This window comes from Nothobranchius furzeri, chromosome 2 (assembly GCF_043380555.1).
Source record: "Nothobranchius furzeri strain GRZ-AD chromosome 2, NfurGRZ-RIMD1, whole genome shotgun sequence".
In the NCBI taxonomy this organism is placed as follows: domain Eukaryota; kingdom Metazoa; phylum Chordata; class Actinopteri; order Cyprinodontiformes; family Nothobranchiidae; genus Nothobranchius; species Nothobranchius furzeri.
Window position 1 is genome coordinate 59055701 of NC_091742.1, and position 24552 is coordinate 59080252.

General features: G+C 44.1%; 1 protein-coding gene across 2 annotated transcripts; it reads right to left on the bottom strand.

Moving 5' to 3' along the window:
- Window positions 1-1201: 1201 nt before the first annotated feature.
- LOC107372385 (uncharacterized) lies at window positions 1202-24081 on the bottom strand. Of its 2 annotated transcripts, none has more exons than XM_015940612.3 (12): window positions 23881-24081; window positions 23688-23788; window positions 21794-21905; window positions 21601-21722; window positions 21445-21515; window positions 21230-21355; window positions 11629-11724; window positions 11411-11542; window positions 11195-11326; window positions 8811-8851; window positions 2394-2431; window positions 1202-2295 (listed from the first exon to the last, which is right to left on the bottom strand). In XM_015940612.3, exons 2-12 carry the CDS (start codon window positions 23764-23766, stop codon window positions 1223-1225), a joined length of 2022 nt encoding a protein of 673 aa, XP_015796098.3. In that variant the 5' UTR covers window positions 23767-23788; window positions 23881-24081; the 3' UTR covers window positions 1202-1222. The 2 variants fall into 2 exon arrangements, with proteins under 2 accessions (XP_015796098.3, XP_054603692.2); XM_054747717.2 differs by having other exon boundaries at window positions 23688-23803; window positions 23881-24054.
- Window positions 24082-24552: the final 471 nt, after the last annotated feature.

The window sequence follows — 24552 nt, forward strand, 5'->3', positions numbered from 1 at the left end:
AAATCCAAATGTTCAAGTATAAATGGCATTGAATAAGTAAACAAATCAATGACAAGGAACTAATTGTATATTTCTCTTCATCATCAACAAATAAGATGCTTCATCCAGCAACAGGGTGTCCGTGACACGGTTTAAATGCTGGCAGAGGACGCTGCGGCTGCAGTATATAGTGACTCGTTGCATTCTCCCTCAACCAAAAGTCCTCGCGTCATGCATTTAAGCTAAAATGCTCATGTTGACTTACCTTGCACTGGCTGTAGAGACGTGGGTGATCGTCACTCAGATGAGCCATTAGATTCGAAGTGTTGCTGCCTTTTGCAGACACTTGTTTCCTGCACGTTCTGCAAACGGGATATCAGTCTTCTATTAACTGTCCCTCAGCATTTTTCAGAAATCCAAAATATGCCCATACTTCCGATTTAGTCTTCTTTGAGGGCTGATGGATGTCCTGGGCGCTGCCGTCTCCTCCTTCGGCCATTATTTCAGCTTCAAAGTTTTGGTGCCGTTGCAAACTAAAAAGTGCGTGTGCGCGCCGCGGGAACTTCAGCTGAAGCGACGGTGGCTGGTAAGGGTCACCGCGCTGAAACCGCGGCCACGGTAAACCCACCGAGATAATATAGTTTTTTAAAAACTGGACGGTTATTTTTATTGTCAACTTTTTTACCGGGGTTTACCGCTATACTGGTTACCGTGACAACCCTACCAGAGAATATGGGCTGATATAAACGATCGCAAACGAATTACTTTGTTTTGGTGGAGCGATTTTGTGAATATAACAGCGGCCGCGCACAGGACGCAGCTGGAGTATTTGAGCCATTACCGCTGCGTCCTCTCTGCTCATAGAATGCCCGCAAGGCTGAGTCCATAAATGACGTCATGTATGTGGATACTGGATCTTATTTCAGGCTTCCCGCAATTTGAATTTTTAGGAAACCCACATCTTGATTCCGGGTTTAAAAATGCATTGTTATTACCGCGTTACTGACAATTGTACCGAGTAAATATTACCATTTTCTTTCCCTGTAATGCCTTACATTACCACATTACAGCATAAAGTAATCTATTACAGTAATTAATTACTTTTGTACCGCGTTACTCCCAGCACTGCTTGTTATCAGTGGCTAATAAAAGAAATATGGGTAGAAGACTATTTTCAGATCCAGCAAACGGTAGTATTTATAAAATGATAACATACACACAATTAAAAATGTGATCTTGCTCTTTATTTCTGATGAACAACAATTAAAATACATGATAATAAAATAACCACAAAAACAATTCCTAGTCCTATTCCTATAAAGTAGCGATATTTGTGTCGGTCCCATGATGATTCTACCTCGGGCTGAGCTGCGTTTTCAGGAACTTCAGCCGGAAGCAGAGTTCTGCTTTCTTCCTGGTTCCCAACCACCACTCTCACATCTTTATGTTTGGATCTGGTGGCTGACCTTTGGGTCTCTTTGTTGGTGACATTTCCTGACTTCTCTTCCTCAACACTCTTGGGGTTTTGGTAGAACGCTGCAAGTCCAGCTGACCTTTTGCTGCCTATAGATGTACACTCATCTCTCACCTCTACTAACTCAACTAGCTCTTCCTTTTCAGGACCTCTGGTCTGATTCTGGTTTTCCAGGTCATTTACTTCATTTTGCACATTATTTGGAGAAGGTGGATCTTGTTTCTCAGCTGGTGTCATCTGAAGAACCTCAGACAAGTCTACTTCTTCAGTATCCTTGATGTTACTCTGATCTTTAGTAGAGAGAGGATGTGTGTTTTCTACCTGATCATCACCCTTTAGGGTACTTTTCTGTGTTTTGTTTTCTGTCTTTTTATCTGTGGATTCACCCTGAACATCACTGGTCTGGTCTTGTCTTTCGTGTCCAGCAGGTATAAGTAAACAATCTCCGTTTCTAGGAATTAAACCTTGAATAAAATCTGGTCTCATCTCTTCATTAGATGACAGACTTCTGTTGTCTCCTTGACCATCCGTGTCTTCTGTCTCATTTTGTTTCTCTTTTAGTGATGTCGGATCAGCCTCAGCTTGGGTTGACGTTTCATCACATTTCACTTTGGTCTGATGTCCACTAGAGGACAGATTTCTGCTTTCCATCTGTTCACCAGTGTTTTGATCCTTTGCGTTTATGTTTGGTGAAGAAAAGTCAGTTTCAGACTTTATTATTCCCCTTTTTTCTACCGGTCCAGACTCCTCACCCTCTGCTGGTCTCTTTGCTGGTTTTATGTTTCTCTTCTTGTTCAAATCAGTGACTGGGATCTGATCTGTGTTGCACACTTCTTGAGTTACTACAAAATAGTTTTGACAGAAGAGAAAAAGCTGCTTAATGATGTCATTACCACCAAACATCAGTTTATTCTGACTGAAAACATGAACTGATTCTTACCTTTCCTTCTGTAAAACAGAAGATAGGCTCTAGCGGATCTATAGAGGGGTAGATCAAAGCAAATTATTCCATATATAAACAAGATCTACACAAAACCCTTACATGATTAAGTTTTATCTTCCACAACCAAAAATTGCACTTTTTGTTCACTTTGTAATTATCAGCTATAGCTAGGGGTCCTCTAGGACACAGACCAGATCTTCACATCTGGCCTGGCCCAGTCAGGTATTGGTAGCGCCAACCCGCCCCTCGCGCGGCCATGTTTTGTCTTTGAGCATGTGGGTAGGGCAAAAGACATGCAGAGAAGTCTGTGATGTTTTCCTTTGTTAGTAAACGAAGACGGCCATGAGCAGACTCTGATATGAAGCACACACCTTCCTACTGTCTCACTGAGAGAGCTGTGTGCTCCTCACAGATGTCTGTCCTCCCGCTGTTGCAGCAGGTACAAGCAGCAGTAAGAGAAGATGTTTACCTCTTTGCATGCAGACTAAAGGTTGGTTTATGCTTGGCGCGTCCGCGAGGTTCGCACGGCTCTGCGCGGCAAACTTGCGTCATTTTAACAACAATGCCCCTCCACCTGGCCTCCGCATGGTCCAAACTTTCTGCACCGCACACCTAGGAAATTTTCTAACCACGCAGATGGTCGAACACGGAAAACCATGGCGGACTGGCAAGAACTAGTTATGGCAGAGTTCGTAAATACAGACATTTGTATGATTCAGCTCTCAACGATCACCGTGATCAACATGTTAATAATTCTTGGAGAGAAATAGCTCGCACTGTCGGAAAAGACAAGGATGCTGTTAAAAAATGCTGGAAAAACATGAGGGACCGATATGTGGAGGCAAGGAAGGGGAACAAACGGAAAAGCGGTGATCCTGGTGGAAACTTGAACACTCCACCATTTCTAAAAGAGCTGAGTTGGCTCTCAACTTTCATTAACAACTGTTGTAAACAACAGTAATTTTAACTTCTACTATGGTGTAGTGTTGGATGCATGCCATAGAGCTCCATGCTGCCCCCTACAGTTTGGGAGAATATTGGTTCACCGCAGAGACAAGCCGCATGAACCATAAACGCTGCAAGTTGTGAAGCGCGTTCCATCCACGAGCCGCATCACCAAGCGGAAAGTAAATGCGTCAAGCATAAACCAAGCTTGATAATGAAACGTGCATGTGGTAAGCTTCTGCTGGTTCACTCTACCCACCAACAGTGGCAGATTTACCAATTTGGCGGCCCAAGGCGAACACAGATATAGGGCCCCCTTACACTAAATTTTCAACAATCTTACCTTTAACTGGATTTGCGAAATTCTCTCCTCTTCTGACATGAGTTACTTTCCATTTTTATTAGTCCTCCTCTTTTTTCCTGTCTTTGCCTCCCTTTGAGTGCTTTCAATTTTTGCTCTGCTTTCTTCTTCCTGTCAGTGCTCCTGTGCTTTAGCCTTTTGTTTCCCTATTTTCCATTTTGGTCTATGTTTTCCTCCCTTTAAACATTTTCCATTGTCTTTCCTTTCTGCTTCCTTTTGATGTTTACATAGAAAACAACGTCACGTTCGGAAGTGAAGATAAAAGCTTTTTTAAAGCAAGCTGCTTCTTTCTCTTATTGGAGCCACTAGGCTAACTCCATTTCATGCTAAATGTTTTGACTATCACTTTGAGTTTGTTACGAACGCTCACACCTCTCTTCTTATTCTTCTGCTTTTTTTTCTTATTCTTATTTGCAAGCTTATGATTGGACAGGACGTTACTTCCGGTGTAATCATCACCAGCACCGCCGTTGCCCAGTTAAAAAGTAAAACGATATTTAGCGGCAGACGTCGTCGCCATCGTCTTCCTTCCCTTATCCAGGTCACAGGGGCAGCATCCCAACTAGGGAGCTCCAGACCGTCCTCTCCCCGGCCACCTCCACCAGCTCCTCCGGCAGGACCCCATGGCGTTCTCGGACCAGATTGGAGATGTAGCCTCTCCAACGTGTCCTATGTTGACCCGGGGGCCTTCTGCCAGCAGGACATGCCCAAAACACCTCCCCAGGGAGGCGTCCAGGAGACATCCTGACCAGATGCCCAAACCACCTCAACTGACTCCTTTCGATCCGGAGGAGCAGCGGTTCTATTCCGAGTCCCTCCCGAATGTCCGAGCTCCTCACCCTATCTCTAAGGCTGAGCCCGGCCACCCTACAGAGGAAACTCATTTCGGCCACTTTTATCCACAATCTCGTTCTTTTGTTCATTACCCAAAGCTCACGACCATAGGTGAGGATTGGGACGTAGATCGACCGGTAAATCGAGAGCCTGGCTTTCTGGCTCAGCTCCCTCTTCACCACGACAGATCGGCTCAGCGTCCACAGCACTGCAGATGCCGAACCAATCTGCCTGTCGATCTCCCGATCCCTCCTACCCTCACTCGTGAACAAGACCCTGAGATACTTAAACTCCTCCACTTGCGATAGGACCTCTCTCCCGACCCGGAGTTTCAAGCCACCCTTTTCCGGTCGAGAATCATGGTCTCAGATTTGGAGGTGCTGATCCTCATCCCAGCTGCTTCACACTCGACCACGAACCTACCCAGCAAGAGCTGAAGGTCAGAGCTGGATGAAGCTAGGAGGACCACATCATCCACAAAAAGCAGAGACGAGATTCTCCTGCCACCAAACTCGACACACTCCACACCACGGCTGCGTCTAGAAATTCTGTCCATAAAGGTAATGAACAGAACCGGTGACAAAGGCAGCCCTGGCGGAGTCCAACCCTCACCGGGAACAGGTCCGACTTACTACCGGCTATGCGGACCAAACTCACGCTCCTGTGGTAAAGGGACTGAATGGCCCTTAACAGAAAGCCACTCACCCTGTACTCCTGGAGCGTCCCCCAACAGGGTGCCCCTGGGGACACGGTCATAAGCCTTCTCCAAATCCACAAAACAAATGTGGATTGGTTGGGCAAACTCCCATGCCCCCTCCATCACCCTTGCAAGGGTATAGAGCTGGTCCACAGTTCCACGGCTAGGACGAAAACCACATTATTCCTCCTCAATCTGAGATTCAACTATCAATCGGACCCTCCTCTCCAGTACCTTGGAGTAGACCTTTTCAGGGAGGCTGAGGAGTGTGATCCCCCTATAGTTGGAACACACCCTCAGGTCACCCTTCTTAAAGATGGGGACCACCACCCCGGTCTGCCACTCCACAGGAACTGCCCCCGATGACCACGCAATGTTGCAGAGACGTGTCAACCATGACAGCCCTACAACATCCATAGCCTTGAGATACCCAGGATGAATCTCATCCACCCCCGGGGCTCCGCCGCTGTGTAGTTGTTTGACTACCTAAGCAACTTCTGCCCCCGAGATTGGACAGTCCATCCCCAGGTCTCCCGGCTCTGGTTCCTCCTCGGAATGCACGTAGGTGGGATTGAGGAGCTCCTCAAAATATTCCTTCCACCATCCGACTATAGCCCCAGTTGACATCAGCAGCTCCCCATCCCCACTGTAAACAGTGTGAGCGAGCTGCTGCCTTCCTCTCCTGAGGCGCCGGACAGTTTGCCAGAACCTCTTTGGAGCCGATTCGATAGTCTTTCTCCATGGCCTTACCAAACTCCTCCCACGCCCGAGATTTTGCCTCGGCAACTGCCACTGCTGCACCCCGCTTGGCTATCCGGTACCTGTCGGCTGCCTCCGGAGACCCACAGACCAGCCACGCCCTGTAGGCCTCCTTCTTCAGCCAGACGGCTCCTCAAACCTCTGGTGTCCACCAGCGGGTACGGGGGTTGCCACCACGACTGGCACTGGCCACCTTGCGACCACAGCTAGCAACAGCCGCCTCAAAAATCGCAGAGTGGAACAAGGCCCACTCTGAGTCTATGTCCCCCACTGCTCTTGGGACGCGGTCAAAGCTCTGCCGGAGGTGGGAGTTGAAGACCGTCCTGACAGGTTCTTCTGCCAGGCGTTCCTAGCAGACCCTCACTATGAGTTTGAGTCTGCCAGGTCTACGTGGCATCTTCCCCTGCCATCTGATCCAACTCACCACCAGGTGGTGATTAGTTGACAGCTCCGCTCCTCTCTTCACCCGGGTGTCCAAAACATACGGCCACAGGTCAGATGATACGACTACAAAGTCTATCATCAACCTGCGACCTAGGCTGCCCTGGTACCAAGTGTACCGATGGGCATCCTTATGTTCGAAAATGGTGTTCATTATGGCCAAACTGCGGCTTGCACAGAAGTCCAATAACGAAACACCACTCGAGTTCAGATCAGGTGGGCCGTTCCTCACAATCACACCCCTCCAGGTCATGCTATCATTGCCCATGTGAGCATTGAAGTCCCCCAGCAGGACAATGGAGTCCCCTGATGGAGCACTATCTAGCACTCGTCCCAGGGACTCCAAAAAGGGTGGGTACTCTGAACTGATATTTGGCCCATAAGCGCAAACATTCAGGACCCGTTCCCCGACCCGAAGGCGCAGGGAAGCTACCCTCTCGTAAACCCCACCACACAGGCAGAGAGTCTTGGGGCTAGCAAAAAGCCAACCCCAGCACTCCACCTCTCACCTGGAGCAACTCCATCAAAGGAGAGCGTCCAACCCCTCTCAAGGACTTGGGTTCCAGAGCCAATGCTATTTATCGAGGTGAGTCCCACTATATCTAGCCGGTACCGCTCAACCTCTGCCACAAGCTCCTGCTCCTTCCCTGCCAGCGAGGTGACGTTCCATGTCCCAAAAAACAGTTTCCTTGTCCGGGGTTCGGACCGCCAAGGCTCCAGCCTCGGTCTGCCACCCGATCCACACTGCTCCGGACCCTTCCTGTTCCTCCTGCAGGTGGTGGGTACACAGTTGGATGAGCCCATGTATCCGGTTCGTACCCCATGGGCAAAAGCCCGGCCACCAGGCGCTCGCCCACGGGCCCCAACCCCAGGCCTGGCTCCAGGGTGGGACCCCGATAACCCTCTGGGCTGGGTACTCCCGACTCTTCGATTGTACATCCATGAAAGATCCTCTGAACCGTTCTTTGTCTCACCCTTCACCTAAAACCAATTTGTCTTGGGAGACCCTACCAGCGGCACAAAGTGCCCCAGACCACCTAGCTCCTAGGATCATTAGGGCACTCAAACTCCTCCACCACGATAAGGTGACGGTTCAAGGAGCAGCAGACCCAGAATAGATTGAAGAACGCATTATGGAAAAAATCCAAAAATATGAATGTTTATCGACCCGTGACTGAAGGAGCAGAAAATACGGTGCAAACGTGAACAGAAATGATGGGAAACGTGGGTTTAGAGGTAGCGACCGCATGAAGAGATGGGAGGAGAATGTTATAAAGTTTCTGAAATATATAAACACAACAGTAAATACACTATCAGGGACTGGACACTCGAGACTCCGTGTGCATCTCTCCATTGTGGAGGTCACAGAGAAGTATAATTCAGGCTATAGTTCTAATAACACCTGAGCGCTCATGACGTGAGACTGATACAATCAGTGTTACAGCGGAACTAAAGAAATGTCCAGTAATTAGTTCCAGTTGGATGATCTGGGAAGATGGAATTAATTAACTGACGGCTGAGCTGTGAACAAGTAAGCGGACCTTCTGGAAGTCCTGCTGTCACGCCAACAAGGATACAGCTGCATACTCACAGCCCACAGAGCAGATTCACGCCTGCAGCAGTGAGTCTGTGGGTCTCCAGGTCTGCAGCCATAGCCATTCATCACATCTTTCTCATTCTTCATGGGCTATGACGTGCTTGGATAAAACCATCAGCTCCTTTAGCTTCCGATCAGCTGATCACGGCTTTAACAGACAAAACGCCATAATGCCGTTGTTTTAAAAGCCATTATTCCCATAGGATGTGTCCCCACCAGAACCGGAAACCCACATTACCAGAGGAATCAAGAAAGCACTAAAAACCAGTTGCCGTTTTCTAGGTCCAAACTTCTTTTGTTGAACATGACTTCAAATGGTGTTTTTAATTTTTGGGACACTGGTTTGTCCTAAAGTTGCAGTGGTAGCAGCCGGCTGATTCTCCTTCTATGGTATTGTTGAGCAGAGAATCTCTCACACCAGTGGGTTTCTGTTGCTAAATACGTAAGTGTGCTATGAACAGAGGACCCAGGGATATGCAGAAGTGCTGCAGTTCAGCAAGATAGACAACCGAATGGCTCGATAGTTTCTTTTCAGTCCAAAACGTGTTATTGGTTTCTAGGCGTGGTGCTGGAATTAAAGCCTATGGAAGGGAAACCCTGCCATGTATCATTTATCACTAATGTCAAAATAAGATGTGGATAAAGCCAAAAATGGACATTGTGGCCTGCAGTTACTGTTTGGAAGAAAGCCATATAGTGGGCTTGTGTATGTATTTCAGTAATTTTACTTGCTGCTATTTATAGCTGATCACATGTGAGCAGGTTAACCAGGTCACTCACCTTGTAAGAGTCACGCTGTCTGGGAATGGACTTGTGTCAAGCTGTTGGAGGAAACAACAAATAAAATGTTAAATTAAATCAAATCCGTTTTCTTGTGTTGTATATATATGTGTGTGTGTGTGTGTGTGTGTGTGTGTGTGTATATATATATATATATATATAATGGCATGCCGTTCAGGAAATAATTATGCATTTATACCAGAACACTGCTGAATATATGGACTGAAAGCTGTGCTTTAAGTGGGTTCGGTTTGCAGCAACATGCACCACCACTTCAAACTCTCTGACCGATTGGCATACCTTTTTAAAATACTTTTATCTAGGCGGTGCGCACTGGTAGCTTTTCGGGTCATTTATTAGTCGAAATGTCATAGTTCTAAAGAAATATCTGTCCCTCCAACATCAGCCATCCACAGTCCGTGCCCAGCGCAGCCACTCCCGATACGTCGGACACGCGCTCCATGAAGGTCTGCATTTTGTGCCAAAGGTGCATCACTGCAGTGAGGCGCACAGCGCATTCAGCCCCATCAACACAGACAGAGGAGACACAAAAAGAGACGAGTTATCCAACACTGGGCTCGTTCCCGCAATGACAACAGCAGCACTTGAACAGCCAGTGGTTCAATGGTTAAATGCTCTGACAGGCAGGAGGATGGAGCTGGACATATATCCAAACAGAAATATAGATCATTAGCAAACTCCGAGCGGGTTGGAGGAGACTGATCGCTGCTGCAGTCAGCTTGATCTCTGACGAGTATTTCCAACTCGCGAAGGGGGTGGGGGGTGCATTCATCCACCGGCTTGTAGTACATCCAACAGTCCTAGAGCACCGGTCGTTCTTGGATTCTCCAGAACTCAGATTGCCAGTCCACTTCTGCCCCATCTATAACCTTCACTCTTTCACTCCAAAGGCCCAACAACATGAGCACTTTTGAGTCCGATGGTCAGTGCCACCCCAGATGTTATTAATGTACAACAGGGTGTGCTTTATAGCCTACCAGTGTTATGGGCATTAAAGAGAACATGACAGGGAGAGAAACAATGATTAATATAATTTTTGTTGCTGGAAATAACACAAAAGCATTGTTTGTACCATCTGTCAGTCAGCTGATGGTTTCACATATGAAGGGGTGTCCCCATCCATGGACGTAATTTTGGGGGGGGGGACAGGGGGGACATGTCCCCCCCCCCACTTTTTCCAAAGTCAAGTTTTGACCCCTGCATTTTTTACCATCCAAAAACAACATTACGCTATATTAAATTGACACTGGTTGAGCTCTAGGACCAAGCGGAAAACAACCGTTTGTGTTGAAGCCTGTTTCCCATTAGAGCATACTGTAAAGATACCCCCCCCCCCCCCCCCCCCCCGTGTCCCCCCCACTTCTAAAGTGAAAATTACGTCCATGTCCCCATCACTAGTGCTGCAGGAGCACATCTGCACACCGCTTAGGGCAGGCTGTATAAACAGTTATTAAGAAGATATATATTCAAAATATCTAAAAATCTTGTTTTTATTTAAAAAAAAAACATTCCAAATAATCCATTATAACCTTCTCAATATACACGATGATCATTTCTGATATATTAAAGTCATTCACGCCCCCAGCGTTATATCCACCCACACTTCCTGTTTGAAAAATGCACTTAAAGGAGATGTCATCTGGTGGATCAGGAGAGCTGTGGCGCAGAGGAACTGACTGGCAGTCCCCCCCCCCCCCCCCCCCCCCCCCACCATCCCCCAATGTCCATCAGAAGCTGGGTCTTGGTACGTGGCATGTCACCTCTCTGGTGGGGAAAGAGTCTGACATGGTGTATGAGGTGTTCCAGCTTGATATAGTCAGTCTCACCTGGATGCATGGCTCTGGTTCAGGAACAAGTCTCCTTCATAGGGGTTGGACACTCTACCTCTCTGGAGTTTCCCTAACTGAGAGGCGCAATGCAGGGGTGGGAAAACTCTTGTTTGACCCCTTGCTTGATCTGAATGACGTATTCAAACCTGATAATCGCCAGGGGTCTCATTTATCAAGCTTGCTTACGCACAAAACGGGGTCGGAAAACTGTGTAAGCAACTTTCCACGCAAACTTTGGGATTTATGAAAGAAAACTTAGCGGAAAAATGTGCACGACTTTAAGCTGACTAAGGACCTAGCTTACGCACATTTTGGACATGGAGAGCACCTGCAGTGCTGCTGCTGAGAAGGATACAATTATGAAATCCTGCAGCATTATCACTTGTACTGCTTCGTTATCACATGAGACCCCTGATATGGAACAGAAAGCCATTGAATTGAAAACATTGGTCCTTTCTTTCCATCATGACCGTACCTTTACAACAGCAGTTCAGTAAATTACATCAACAGTGAAGAAAAGCTGGTGAGACTCACCCGTGAGACTCTGGTGTCGTCAAAGCTGTACCACGTCTCTTCTTCATCCTGAGGTTTGATTGTAGCGTTGTAGTGTCCACTTCTCAGATCACCACAATGATCCACAAATGCATAAAGTTCATAGACCTGTTTCTGATTTATACAAATAAAGTTCATTATTAAAGTAATGCTTTACGAACAGGTCATAACCCAGTACTGAATAAACTAAAGACTCACCTCTGGTAATGTCAGGGTGTAGGGAACATCAACAGCACGGTTGATTTTAACATATGACATGTCTTTATAGCTGAAGTCAAACCTCTTCAGCAGCAGAATCAGAACATCTGGATGATCCTTTATAACATATCTCTGAATGAAAACAACATATTTCTTTAGTTTTATGCTGTGAAGATCATTACAGAATAAACAATCAGAGGAATTTAATATTTACTCACACTAGAAGCATCACCTTTGGTATCACAGGTGTCACAGTACATCTGGTTGTCTCCAGTAAATAACGTGGGGCTGAAATATGTTTGAATGCCGTCTTCCTGAAAAATGCACCCGTTTACTTTCAATTAACACTTTAATGAATAAGTACTGAATAATCAAACTTTACCAACTCAGACCTGCAGAAGATGCACATTATCAAAAAATACCCAGAAATTAATACAAATAACAATAATAATCTTGGATGTATAACAAAGTTCGTGAATTGAAGCTGTTGGTTTGCAGGGATTTTGTGTCTAAACAGTTTCAGAAAACAATAAGTTTCATGTGTCATGTAAGGCTCATTTCTCATTTCTTTCTTTATTGAAAATGTAAATCAATAGACAAATTACAGTATTCAAAAAGAAACCCTTACATATGTATATGCAAATATATATATGTAGAACATGTTCAATAGGAAGGGAACGAAGCTCTGGTAGATTATATAATCCCCCCAAATGAAATTTCAAGGAAGATAAAACAAAAAAATTATTTTCCCTACACTGAGTGTCATAGCCATTTCCTTATCACGTTTTATCCTCAACCACACAAACAAAATTTACATTTTCTTACAGAACGATTTTAGGAAAAGATTAAATTGTGATTTGTGTTCAGTTCACAATTTTCTACAAATTAAGGTTCAACAAATTATTCAAAATATATTCATTATAAATCATACCATAAAACATTAAAAGCTATAAATGTTTTCCCATTATTATCTTTTTAATGATTTTTTATTTATTTGTTTTTAATGTGCTTGTGAAGGAACTGTGTTTTTTATTTAGACATGAGCTTCATACCTTGTATATGTTCTTGTCCTCGTAGGGTTTCAGATGTGTGCCTATTCAACGGCAGGTTTCCATGACCTCTGACCTTTACATATTATTCATATTTTTATGTTTATTATGTTTGTTCATTTAGCAGACGCTTTTATCCAAAGTGACTTACAATTTCAAACCTATAGGGCATGTTGTGATCTGTGGGGGAAACCGGAGTAACCGGAGGAAACCCACGCATGCATGGGGAGAACACGAAGAAAGGCCGCAGCCGAGTTTCGAACCTGCAACCTTCGTGCTGCGAGGCAACAGTGCTAACCACTGCGCCACCATTATTGTGACAATAATCTGTTGAAATAATGTGAGAAAAGACATAATTATTTTCTTTAAAACAGTGTCTACCATGAGGTTTTACAGTCACCCTGGTCAGAAAGAGTTCATTATATAGTTATTAGGAACTATTATGAGACACCAGAAAATGTATGATATTTGTAAATATAGTAATGATCCATAAGGGGTTATTGTGAGTGTAGACTAATGATACTGCTCCTTTCAGAGACGGGTGGTTGATGCAGGTTTATTTCAGCTGTTTGTTGGTCTCATAAACCACCGTTAAAGGCAAAACATCTTATTACTGCTCATGAAATAATACATAGAAACAAGACTTTTATTACTTTGATACAGAATACTCTGAAATATCATGAAATAATTTGTGGCCATATCCCCCCCACTCCCCCACCCCCACCACCCCCACCACCACCACCAGCAGCAGGCAGCTTAAACAGGCCTTGCCTTTGTGGCGAAATGACAGAATTGTTTTGAGACCTGTTGTTGTCATTCTCATAAGAAACTGAGTGTTGGGTTGGAAAAGCTAGAAAGGACAAGAAGCAAAGACAAAGAGTTGTCCCACAGGGTTTTTCCTGCGTTCAAATTTGCGTGGCAGCCGCCTCCAGCTAATTTTGTGCCGCCCTAGCCTGATTTCACTCTGCCCCCAGCTGTATAGATGTTGTTTTAACTGCAGTTGCAGCGTTGCACCACTACAGGGGCACTGTATTACCAGCAGTGCACCGAAAAGCACTAAAACCGCTGCAGAAAAAGATCAAAAATTGCTTTTCTAGCTAATTGGTAAAGATCTATGGTTGGTGCTATTGATGTCCTGGGATTTCCCCAGGCTCTTCCAAATCAGAGCAGGGCTGTACAGTGCAACGAAAACAACTGTCTGTGCGCGTTTGTCTATTTTTAAACGTAGCACTGGTGCGACATCTTTAAATTACTATTTTCCCAGAACTTAATTGAACAAAAGTAAGTTACGTGTAAGAAAAATGCATTTTACTGGCGCACAGTGTGGTCATCTGGATGCAGTGGAGGAAAATAAAGGAACCAGCAAAGGCAGAACCGGTCCAAAGTTTGGGATCAAAAGTGCAGCTACACGCAGATTGGCTAACGCTAAAGCTAATGGGTATCAGTCTCACGATCAAGTGGTGCACAGAAAAATATACGATGATGGTAAAACTAAGAAAGACTAAACTCTACAAGCGGATGAAAAGTCCCCACCATCCTGTTTATTCTGCATCCTGCAGCGCTACGCATCAGAACCGCTGCAGATACGAGTCGCATTACTGCTACAAGTCTGCTCCACACACAGGAGCAGGAAGTAAGGCAAGCAGTTGTAGTATATAACTCACAAACGCTTCTATCTTTGAACATAATTTAAACTGGATTATTGCCAACCCGTACGTAATAGACATGCCACCATTACATTGTTAGCAGCAGAAATTAAATGTTATTACCATTTCCAATACAAATGCATGTTAATGAAATGCATTATATTTTACTGCATATATTTATGTGTTATTTTGACTAAGATGAGTGTTATTATTACAAACCTAAAATGTTACTGAACTGTAAGTCAAATATTTGAAAATATTTTAACTATAAATATCAGATGGGAAAAAGGGAACTAAACGCCAATCTAATGCATATGATTGAGCCTTTCATAATAATTTGCCTTTAAAAAAGTGAGGCAGTTGAATGCACTGAGTGTGCATGTGCTGACACATGGTCAGGATGGTACCACCTCTGCCTCAATTTGAGCCAGGAAAGACCCTGGTATTCTTCCGGATTGAGCCCTCTTAAAGTTGGGGTAGAATAAGTAAAGAACTTGATAGTTAATAACCAAGTTACAGCCTGGACTGGAGGATAAACGGCCTACATGAAGTGCAGACGCAGAAGTGGGAGTAGCTGCACAGTTAAAATGGCGGAAGAATCAGAGAAGACTGTGCAACTCTATTTTTACTAACCATGGATTTGACAAACTGGTCATTCAATGCGATCAATACGATTTTTTCAACAATGAGAACGGAGCAGGGGGCTCCCACATGTCCACAGGGGACACACGCGGTGGGGTATATTTTGGAATCCTGGAAGGAGTGGAAGATCATATGCCTCTCCCAGCTGTCCATTGAGGATATCAAAGACGTGTGGATATTTGGTCTGATGATCCCTGGATTTCTCCTGATTGGAGTGGGAGGATATCTGGTTTATTGGAAATTTGGGAAGATGGGAGCGATTGGAGGGCGACCCGCACCCACGGAAAGCACCGTCCATGTGGAGACTTCTCAGACTGGGACGTTACTCGAGGTGAATCGTAAGCTGGACAATGTTCTAGCTGCGATACCGGTATTAGTGCGCAAAATGGATGTCATCTCGGAGAGAGTCACCGGACGGTATGGACGAGTTAAAAAACCCAATACTGGCTTCACTGAAGGACTGGAAATGATCAGTTTAAAGACTGAAGGCAGAGAGGAAAATTATCTCAGCCTGACCCAAACAAATTCTCGTTATCTGAATCTGACGCCCTGGTAGCCTTGAGCGGCAAGCAACAACCCCCCACGAAGGAATGCAGACAGATGCTGTGACCCCCCCCCCCCCCCCCCCCCCCCTTCGGATTGGGGGACTTCAGCCTGGCAAGGTCATCAATCTGTAGGAGTCAATGTACTCTTTGCTTCTCCCAAGATCTCCCTCCCACCTGTGGCTGTACAGTAGATGAGTGCCGTAGATGGCTGCTCTCACTGGGGGAAACAGGATCCCAGCCCCCCCCCCCTGCCTTCCTATTGGAGTCTCATGTTATGTTGTGTTGTCTGAAGTTTGTTGCATATCTGTTTAGGTTTTTTTTTTTTGTATTTTTGCAGAGCAAAGCTGCCCTCCTGCTGGAGGGTAACTCTGAAGTGCCTTTTTTCCCTCCACCTGAACCAATCCTCATGTAACCCTCTTATCTCTATTAAGGTAGCGCGACTCGGGTTGCGAATGACCACAGTCACCAATTCTTGACATGTGTCTTGCCCGTGTATGTCTGATCTCTGAATTGTGTGTACTGAAACTCTAATTTCCCTCTGGGATTAATAAAGTTTTGATTGATTGATTGATTGATTGATTGACTGATTGATTGAACAGCTTAAAAAGGAAAAGTCCACTGCAAAAAGCAACTTAACACGACTAATCTACTTCCTTATTAGGGAAGCAGGAGCCATGGTGGAAGCAGAGCTAAAGGAGGAATTTAATAAAATGTCAGAATATTTTAGGAGGCTCCTAGAAGCAAATGATGATTACAAGATTGGTCATCCAGCTGAAGTAACAAAAGAAGAGGATGAAGAGGAACCATGCCTTAATGAACTGCAGGAGAAAGAAATAGAAAGGACTACAAGCAAAGCTAAAATAAGTTTTAAAAATCCAACAGAACTTGTGGTCAAGATATGGACAACAGGAACTCACAGAAGTGATCCTTGATGCAGAAAGTAGTACTGATGTCACAAGTAACGTACCTTTTAAAAATAAAAACCGGGGAGCCTATGATGTTTGTCTTGAACTCTCAAGGAAGAGGCTGAGTGAGGCTACCAGAGTCATGTCTGCATGGGAGAGGTGGATCCATGGGAGCGGAAGAAGAGACTTTGATAAAAGAATAAAAGGCCTTAAATGCTTAATAATGCTCTTGAATTGAGAAGGGCAGAGCTTGTCTCCGCACAGACCTCTGAAGTAACAGAAACAGGAAAAACTGTTGCTGGAGCCCACCCTGATCTCTTTGAAGAAGTAGACCTGAGAGCTCACAGTTCCAGAACACACTTTGCTCGTTCAACGAGAGCAGCAGCTGTTAAATATGAAGAAATGCAGGAAGCAGAAGAGATAAGGGCTGAAACCAAGAACACAGTTACCAGTTGAGTTTGTGGAATGGTGGAAGTGGGACAGTATAGGGCCAGCCTGTGAACCCAAATGTGGAGGATGTCGCTGCAGTAACTGCCATCTGGGTGGGAAAGAGATGACACTTATGGAGGAGAAGGAACTTGAAGTCATTAAGACATGTCTCACCTATGTAAAGGCAGTTCACCATAGCCATGAGCCACACTGGGATGCCAAATACCCCTGGACTGATTCCCCAAATCATTTACCCAATAACAGGAGTGGTGTTGAAGCGACATTCCGAAGAAACGAACGACGACTTGACAAACATCCAAAATGGAAAGCTGCGTATGCAATGCAGATGTGTGAAATGGTTGAGAGAGGAGCGGCAAAGAAACTAACAGAAGACATAATAAACGATTGGAAGGGACCTGCGTGGTATGTGAGCCACTTAATAGCAGTACCCTCATTCTCATTCTGCTACCACACCAATACGCCTTGTGTGGAACAGCAGCCAGAAGTTTAAAGGGCTGAGTATGAATGACCTTCTGTTAAAGGGACCAGATGTTCTTAATCCAATAACAGCTGTTTTGCTGAGATTCTGTCATGAGACGAGGTGAGTACTCTTCTCATCTTCTCTGCTGCTCTTTGTGACATTAAAAAAATGTACAACTCAGTGTGGCTGGAAGCTCTGGAAATGCACCTTCACCGATTCCTGTGGAGAGACAACCAGGATGAGGAACTTCAAGAGTTTGCCATAACACGAGTCAACATGGGTGATCACCCAGCAGGATGCTTGGCCCAGCTGGCCATGAGAGAGACCGCTAAACTGCCTGAAGTTTCCCATCTGGAAGAAGAATGCAGAATCCTTGAAGAAGACAGCCATGTGGATGATATCTTGACTTCTCATAATAATTTGAAGAAACTGGATGGCTGTACCAGAGGAGTGGAAAAAATCCTGAGAACAGGAAGATTTTTCCTCAAGCCTTGGGTCCAGTCAGGTCAAAGTGGGAGGAAAGGAGAGAAACAGAATCGAGAAGTCCCGCTGGACAGAAGAATTTGGATACTTCCAAACCAGGTTAAGACCAATGACAATAAGGCACTGGGGGTTGGATATCTGGTTGAAGAGGACAAACTATACGTCATGACCTCCATTCGCTTTTCGAAACGCAGAAAAAAAAATGAGAATAGGCGAAAATCTGCTTGAAGAGGAAATAAGGTGTAGAACCCCTAAACCTTCAACTAAAAGAACACTACTAAGCCAAGTAGCAGGTCTCTACGATCCGATCGGACCTTGCCACTCCTGTTTGGCAAAAGGGAGCCATACTCATCAGGAAAGCATTCCAAGAGGTCGGAGGAAATGGTTTGACACAAGAAACTTGGGACAAACCTCTCTCTGAAGACCTCAGACAGGAAGCGATTACACTGCTTGAAGAATATGCACGCCTAGGTCAAGTGACCTTCAGTAGAAATCTCACTCCTCCTCACTGGATTGGGAGACCTACGGCTATAACATTTTCTGATGGGAGTGATACGAGCTATGGAGCTATTGTGTACTTCAGATGGGAGACGGGAGCATGGTGTTCAGGTCAGACTAGTAGAATCTAAAGCAAAACTGACACCCTTGGACCAAAAGGGTGATGCAGTCAAGGCAGAAGTGTGCGGTGCAATCTTCGCTACACGACTGCGAAAATATGTCGAGAAACATAGTCCTGTGTTAGTGGAGAAATGGTTCTATCTACTAGATAGCCAGACTGTGCTTGGGGCTCTCCAACAAGACAGTTAAGGCCATCAGACCTTCTTCGTTAACAGAGTTGGAGAAATTCAGGAGAGTAGGACGGTGGAGGACTGGTGGTGGATACCAGGTGCCTTAAACATTGCTGACATCATAACAAGGGGAGGAACTCCTGAATGTCTTCAGGAGGGTTCAACCTGGCAGGAAGGCCCAGCATTCCTGAAGTAGCCTATAGAGCTCCGGGAGTTGACGTCACTTCTCCCGGCATGCAACAGTTCAAATCGAAACGGCGCCATATTGGCATGCAGAAGCCGGCAGCTGGACTATTTGTTATTGTCAGAAAACTCAATCAAACGGGAAATATGGTAGATTCCTGTTGTGCCCCAGGATGCAGAACAGACGCGGACGACATAAGGAATGAGCCATCTACAGGATTCCCCAAGATCCGGAGTGCCGCAAACGTTGGATCATTGTAATAAAACACGCTAGTGACCTGGCTAAAATGAAACTGTGGGATCCCGAGAGTAAAGGTTTTCACTTTTGCAGCGACCACTTCATATCAGGTACTTAAACCAACGTTTCCTCAACTGTGTATGGTATTCATTTTAAATTATTTTATTATGATTCTTAGTGGGCTTCCTAAACTTATTTTGGCGTGGCTTTTTCTGTCTTATTACTCATAGCAGCAAGTAAACATCACGTAAAATGTTGCCTCGTGAGTTCTGCGTGCTGCCGTTTCCGTGTTTTATGATGACAGCAATTAACCGGCTAAGCTGTATTTAATTTTTAAGCAATGGTTGATCAATTGTCAGATCACACATAAAAAGCACTTTGGATTGCTATTATCTGTCTCACCGAGACTACTTACGTGTAAATCTGTTATTTGTCCGTCCATCCATCCATTTTCATCCGCGTATCCGGAGTCGGGTTGCGGGGGCAGTAGCGTGACTTCCCTCTCCCCAGCCACCGGAGCCAGCTCCTCCGGGTAAATCCCAAGGGGTTCCCCGGTCAGGTCCGGTGTTGTGCCGGTAAGAAGCCCGCTCCGACAGCTTCTGGCGTCGGAGCGGGCAGTAGAGTCGAGAGTCCCAGACCTTCTCCCCAGCTCCTCCAGCCGGGGGAATCCCAAGGGGTTCCCCCGGCCAGGTCCGGTGTTGTGCCGGTAAGAAGTCCGCTCCGACAGCTTCTGGCGTTTTTAAAAAGTATCCCAGGGGCACGGTAAGGGTCGGAGATGTTTAGTCTATTTAATTTCTGACTATATAAAATGATTTCTTCTGTTTTAAAGTGTGAAGTAAACTCCGACGAAGTAAAATCCAAGCGGATCCCGTTCATGTTCATGGTTACATCCGTGTTTGTTTAGCTTTTTTGCATGCCAAAATGGCGTCCACTAACTGAGAGTCACGTGGGGTCCGGAGCTCTAAAGAGGATTGGCCAAAAGATGTTGCTGCAAGCACTAAAGAAAGCGTAAACAAACTACAAAGAAAATGCTTTTAAGCAGTACTGACCAGAGCCCAGGTAAGGTGAGAGAAGCTTGACGCCCAGCCTACTTTTCCTGAAAAAATGGGAATTGATACGGCACGAAGGCCCCCAGCTGGCCAGCAGTCAAGCAGCTTCTTGATGTAAGAAAAATCAGCAGTTTATTAAGAGCTACAAGAGTGCTGGAGTACTGGAAAGCAGCTATGAAATGGAGAACCTGTCACGCTGTGAGCCAGGAGGAGGTTAGGACCCAAAGATGCAGAGACTCCACACGACACAGGGTAGGTAGAAAAACGTAAAAACATTTATTTTTAGGCACAAATGTCCATGTAACCAAAATCCAAAAATGCAAGAACCTAGAGGGACCTATTGATCAAAAAAAAAAAAAAAACCTCCTAGAGACGGGGGGGGGGGGGGGGGGGGGACGACGACAACAACAACAATGAACCCACACCAATGACAAGCAAACAGGGTTTTATACACAAGGGAAAAACAATCAGGGAAACGGCGACAGGTGGGTGAGCACCACCTCACCCCTGCCATGTGGACCCAAGGGATAAACCATCAATCCTGCTCAATGGTCAACTTTCCTCGCGGGGTCACACCCGTTAGGACAGTGGGAGGGTTAAAGGTTATCAACCTAAAACTAATCTCACCTTCATTAAACTAAAGCCTCTCCTATAAGACAGACCATCGCGTCATTACAGAGTGATAAATCCAAATTTGTGGGTCTCGTAAATGCGGCAAGGAGCAAAGGGTAAAGGTGATAAAACTCGATTCAGGTGCGCTTAGCCTCGCAGTAATATTGCCGCATGAGCCCCTCGCCTCTGATGGCTAAACGCGTGTCAGCCCCGGCAATCCCTTTGGAGTGACCGTGGGAGGCCCCCCCCCACAAGAGGGTGATCGCGTTAGTCACGTGTACAATGCGCCGAGTGCTGGCCGGAAGGGATATTAACACAGATAAACATGGCCTCTCACTAGTTTCTTTCAACCACCTACAACATAGCAATCTGAACGGACGCGGAGACCATGGATCTTTTGGCCGTGCGAGCGGACGAACAGATTAGTCGCCTTTTTACGGGGACGGTGAGAGACAGCCAGCTGTTCGACAGAGTGGTGAAAACACTGGCTGAGCGGGGCGTCAAGCGGGACAAAAAGCAGGTCACATCAAAGCTAAAGGTCCTGAGAAAGAGATTTCATCAGTCTGACGAGTCTTCCATCTGACGCTGAACACGAAACTCCTGACACTAGAGCCCTCCATCAGCTGACACTGGTGAAGCCAGGCCAGGCCTAACTCATTTTCTGGGGGAAACCCTGCACTGTATTCTTCCGGATTGAGCCCTCTTCAAGTTGGGGTAGAATAAGTAAAGAACTTGACACTGAGACATCCACAGGGAGTCCGATTCTCACCACGCTGTAGTTCCCACTGGAGGAATCTACCAGCTCAAGAGGAAGATACCAGAAAGGTCCATCTGTGTCATTCTTTGTCCCACATTCAGAACAGGTGGTTCTGTGTGTCATCTGACCATGGAAGATCTGGAGAGATAAACATAAACACATAAAAAAAGTGTAATTTGTTAGAAAAAAAATTAGTGTTTCTCTTTTGATGTTGGTAAAACCTTTACCTCTGCTGTGTCGGGACAGGTTAACCTTAAAATCCTCTCAAAGTACTCTGCAGCATCCTGCTGTTCATAGACTGAGACAAACAACAAATAACCATAAATAACGGTCTGTGGTATTCTGTGATAATTACTGATCATGAGAGCTAACACACACTGTACCTCTGTAAATGCCCAGTGTCTCCATGATTTTGTTTGTGTGTGTCTGGTGTTTCAGTAAGTCGTCAAACAAATCGTTTAGATGACGATCGATAAAATTAGTGTCAGGATTCTTCTGCACAAAGCTAAACAAACAGACGTCAGCTGTTACATAGAAGTCATTTAAACTCATTAATAACTCAGAACAACAACCAACCTGATCACAGCATCTCTGAACTCTTTGGTCATGAACAGAACCTGCAGGATGCTGTTCAGGTAACAGGTCTGTCCATGGTTGACCAGTCCATGGTACTTAGCTGGTGTCTTCTCTGTGTGAAGGTTATGGTGAATCAGACATACAAAGTAAACTTTTATTTCAATCATTTTAATTGAAGTGGACTGAAATAAAATCACCAATATCTGTTTTATTAGCAAAACATATTATTGTAGTTCGGATACAGAGCCAGCTCCAAGGCATATGCGAACTAAGCAACTGCTTTGCCCCCCCCCCCCCCCCCCCCCAAAAAAAAAAGAGCACCAAGTTGACATGAGGAAAAAAAACGTAGGGCTGAACAATTTTGGAAAATAATCTAATTGCGATTTTTTTTCTTCAATATTGAAATTGCGATTTAATTCACAATTATTTTCTCAAGGGGCTTTTCTCATTTTTCAACTAACGGAAGCAAAAAAAAAAAAAAGTCTATGTAACTTGTACCGAATATAAACAAGTTTAAGTATCTACATATTTATCTACATATAAAATCAACAAGTTTATTTGTCTACATAAACACTCACAAGTAAAAACAACATTTTGTATTTTAAGGTGTAATGCTTTGCAGCCAGGAGCACATCCATTGAAGGACCATAGGTATTTGCATCAACTGTGAAAATTGATTTGCAGGAAGTGTGTCCCATTTATTGAAGTATTTTGATTTTAGAGTTTTTGACGTTTTGTCCATGCAGAGCTTCCGTAGTTCAATTTCGTTCATAGCTGCTAGCCAGTGAAGTTAAAACTCTCACAGTTTTCTAGCTTTACTAAAATATCTGTCTGTACTTATTTGATTAATAACAGTTTTTACTTTTTATTAGACTCCAAGTGCAATAATTTGGCACGTTCCTAATTCGTAATTTGTAAGAATGTAATTGGCGATATTAGCATTAGCATCCCTATGGGTTTTTCAATGTATATTAGCATTGTGCTAACCACTCGCTGCCAGTCAAATTGCAGGCTTTGCGATTAGAAAATCTCCTTTTGTCACATCGCAATTTAATTGCATATGCAATTAATCGTTCAGTCCTAAAAAATGTTTAATAACTTTAAATAAAACAAACCAAGTAATATTTCACATGAAAAAACAATTTCTCAATGTTATTTTCTGTAGTGTCATTTGGTTTCATTTTGTAGCGCAACACATTTTACACATTTCAAATTTTAAGAACACAGGATTGTAAACCTAAATTTTTTTGTTGTAAATTTAGTGTTTATTTGCTGATGTTTCTTTCAAATAGTTGAATTAATATATCACACTCAAATAACACTCTGCATTTCAAAATGCAAATTATTAAGAGCATGTTTGTTGGTTTGCTGCTCTGGTAAGTTAAATGAATATCCATAAAATATGTGTAATAAAAGCTAATTACAAAAGACGTTAGTGATAGTGGGCATGTTATACAAATGGTATAGTCTAGGAATGATTAATCTTTTGGTGTTGACTTGTTGGTATGGGGGGCCCCAAAGGGAAGCCAGCTTAGGGTCCCACAAAGGCTTGGGCCGGCCCTGTTCAGATATGTTTCAGTGGTTTTCTGTGGCAGGATGTTAATGATTAATAAATAATCTGTGATAGCTTTTTCAATGACCCCGGATTAGACAATTAAGATTAGGTTTTACCAGAATGATGAAATAAACGTCACATTAGTGCCAAAACCCAGTCTGAATTATGCTGGGAGTGTAGCTACTAGCTTCATGCCAACATTTAAATATAATATAAAGCTGACAGACATCATTCTAAAATAAAAAGTTTTTTAAACTTTTCCATAAGAGCTTAATGATTTTCACTAAAATAAATGAATGCAAAAAATAATGTTATTTACACTATTTTCACATAACTTACCAAACAATGGCCACATTTGTTCTCTCCTCTTGCTCATCTTGCTAACTTTACGGAAGTCTTGCTGAGGCCGTTCACACATCTGTGGTTCACACCGCTGGTGGCTAAAAGAGGAATTGCTAATATCATTGTAATGCTGTTGAAATTTCGTGGAGAAAAACGAAACAAAAAGCGAACTAAAATATACCGAACTTACATTGGCTTGAACGTTTTAAACTTTGAGTCTTCCTCGGGTCAGTACGTGCTGTTTAACATGTTTGTTGAGCTGCAGGGAGGGACCTCTCTCAGCTGTCAGCATGAATTTAAATCCCTGAAGAGTTTCGGTTTCTCCCATAGGTTTCTCCTCCTCGTGCATGTCGCGTCAAGGTGCCTCGGAAACGTTGATTTTAAAATTAGTCTGCCAATTGTGACAACCAACCCACGGAAAAAATAAAATAAAATATATATATATATAAAGGCGTTATAATCACGCAGAAGATTTAAAGGAATTTAAAAAATGGAAAGAAAACTATGGGGTGCCATTTGTAAAGTCAAACAGTCATAATCTAACGGCAATATTTTTGGTTATTTAGCATATCATAAGAGAAAAACTTGGGAGTTAGCTTTTTCAGAGTCATATTTTCACCATGTTATTCATACATTTAAAAATGTTAAAGTTTCCAAATAAATATTTAGTTAGCAAGCTAAATATTTATATCATAGTTAAATATTTATTTTGCAAACTAAATATTTAGGTCTCATCTAAATATTTAGTTTGTAAAATAAATATTTAATTCACTAATATTTAATTTACTAATTAAATATTTATTTTGATGCTAAACATTTAGTTTGCAAAATCAGTATTTGGGAAAAAAATATTTAAGTCTGA

What these genes read in the sequence shown, in the direction of transcription:
- LOC107372385 (XM_015940612.3), bottom strand. Translation starts at nt 23,766, where the DNA reads ATGTGTGAACGGCCTCAGCAAGACTTCCGTAAAGTTAGCAAGATGAGC. An exon ending in ACAAATGTGGCCATTGTTTG is followed by an intron (nt 21,906 to 23,687) that starts GTAAGTTATGTG and finishes ACCTTCACACAG; the next exon opens with AGAAGACACCAGCTAAGTAC. An exon ending in TCTGTTTTACAGAAGGAAAG is followed by an intron (nt 2,296 to 2,393) that starts GTAAGAATCAGT and finishes ACTATTTTGTAG; the next exon opens with TAACTCAAGAAGTGTGCAAC.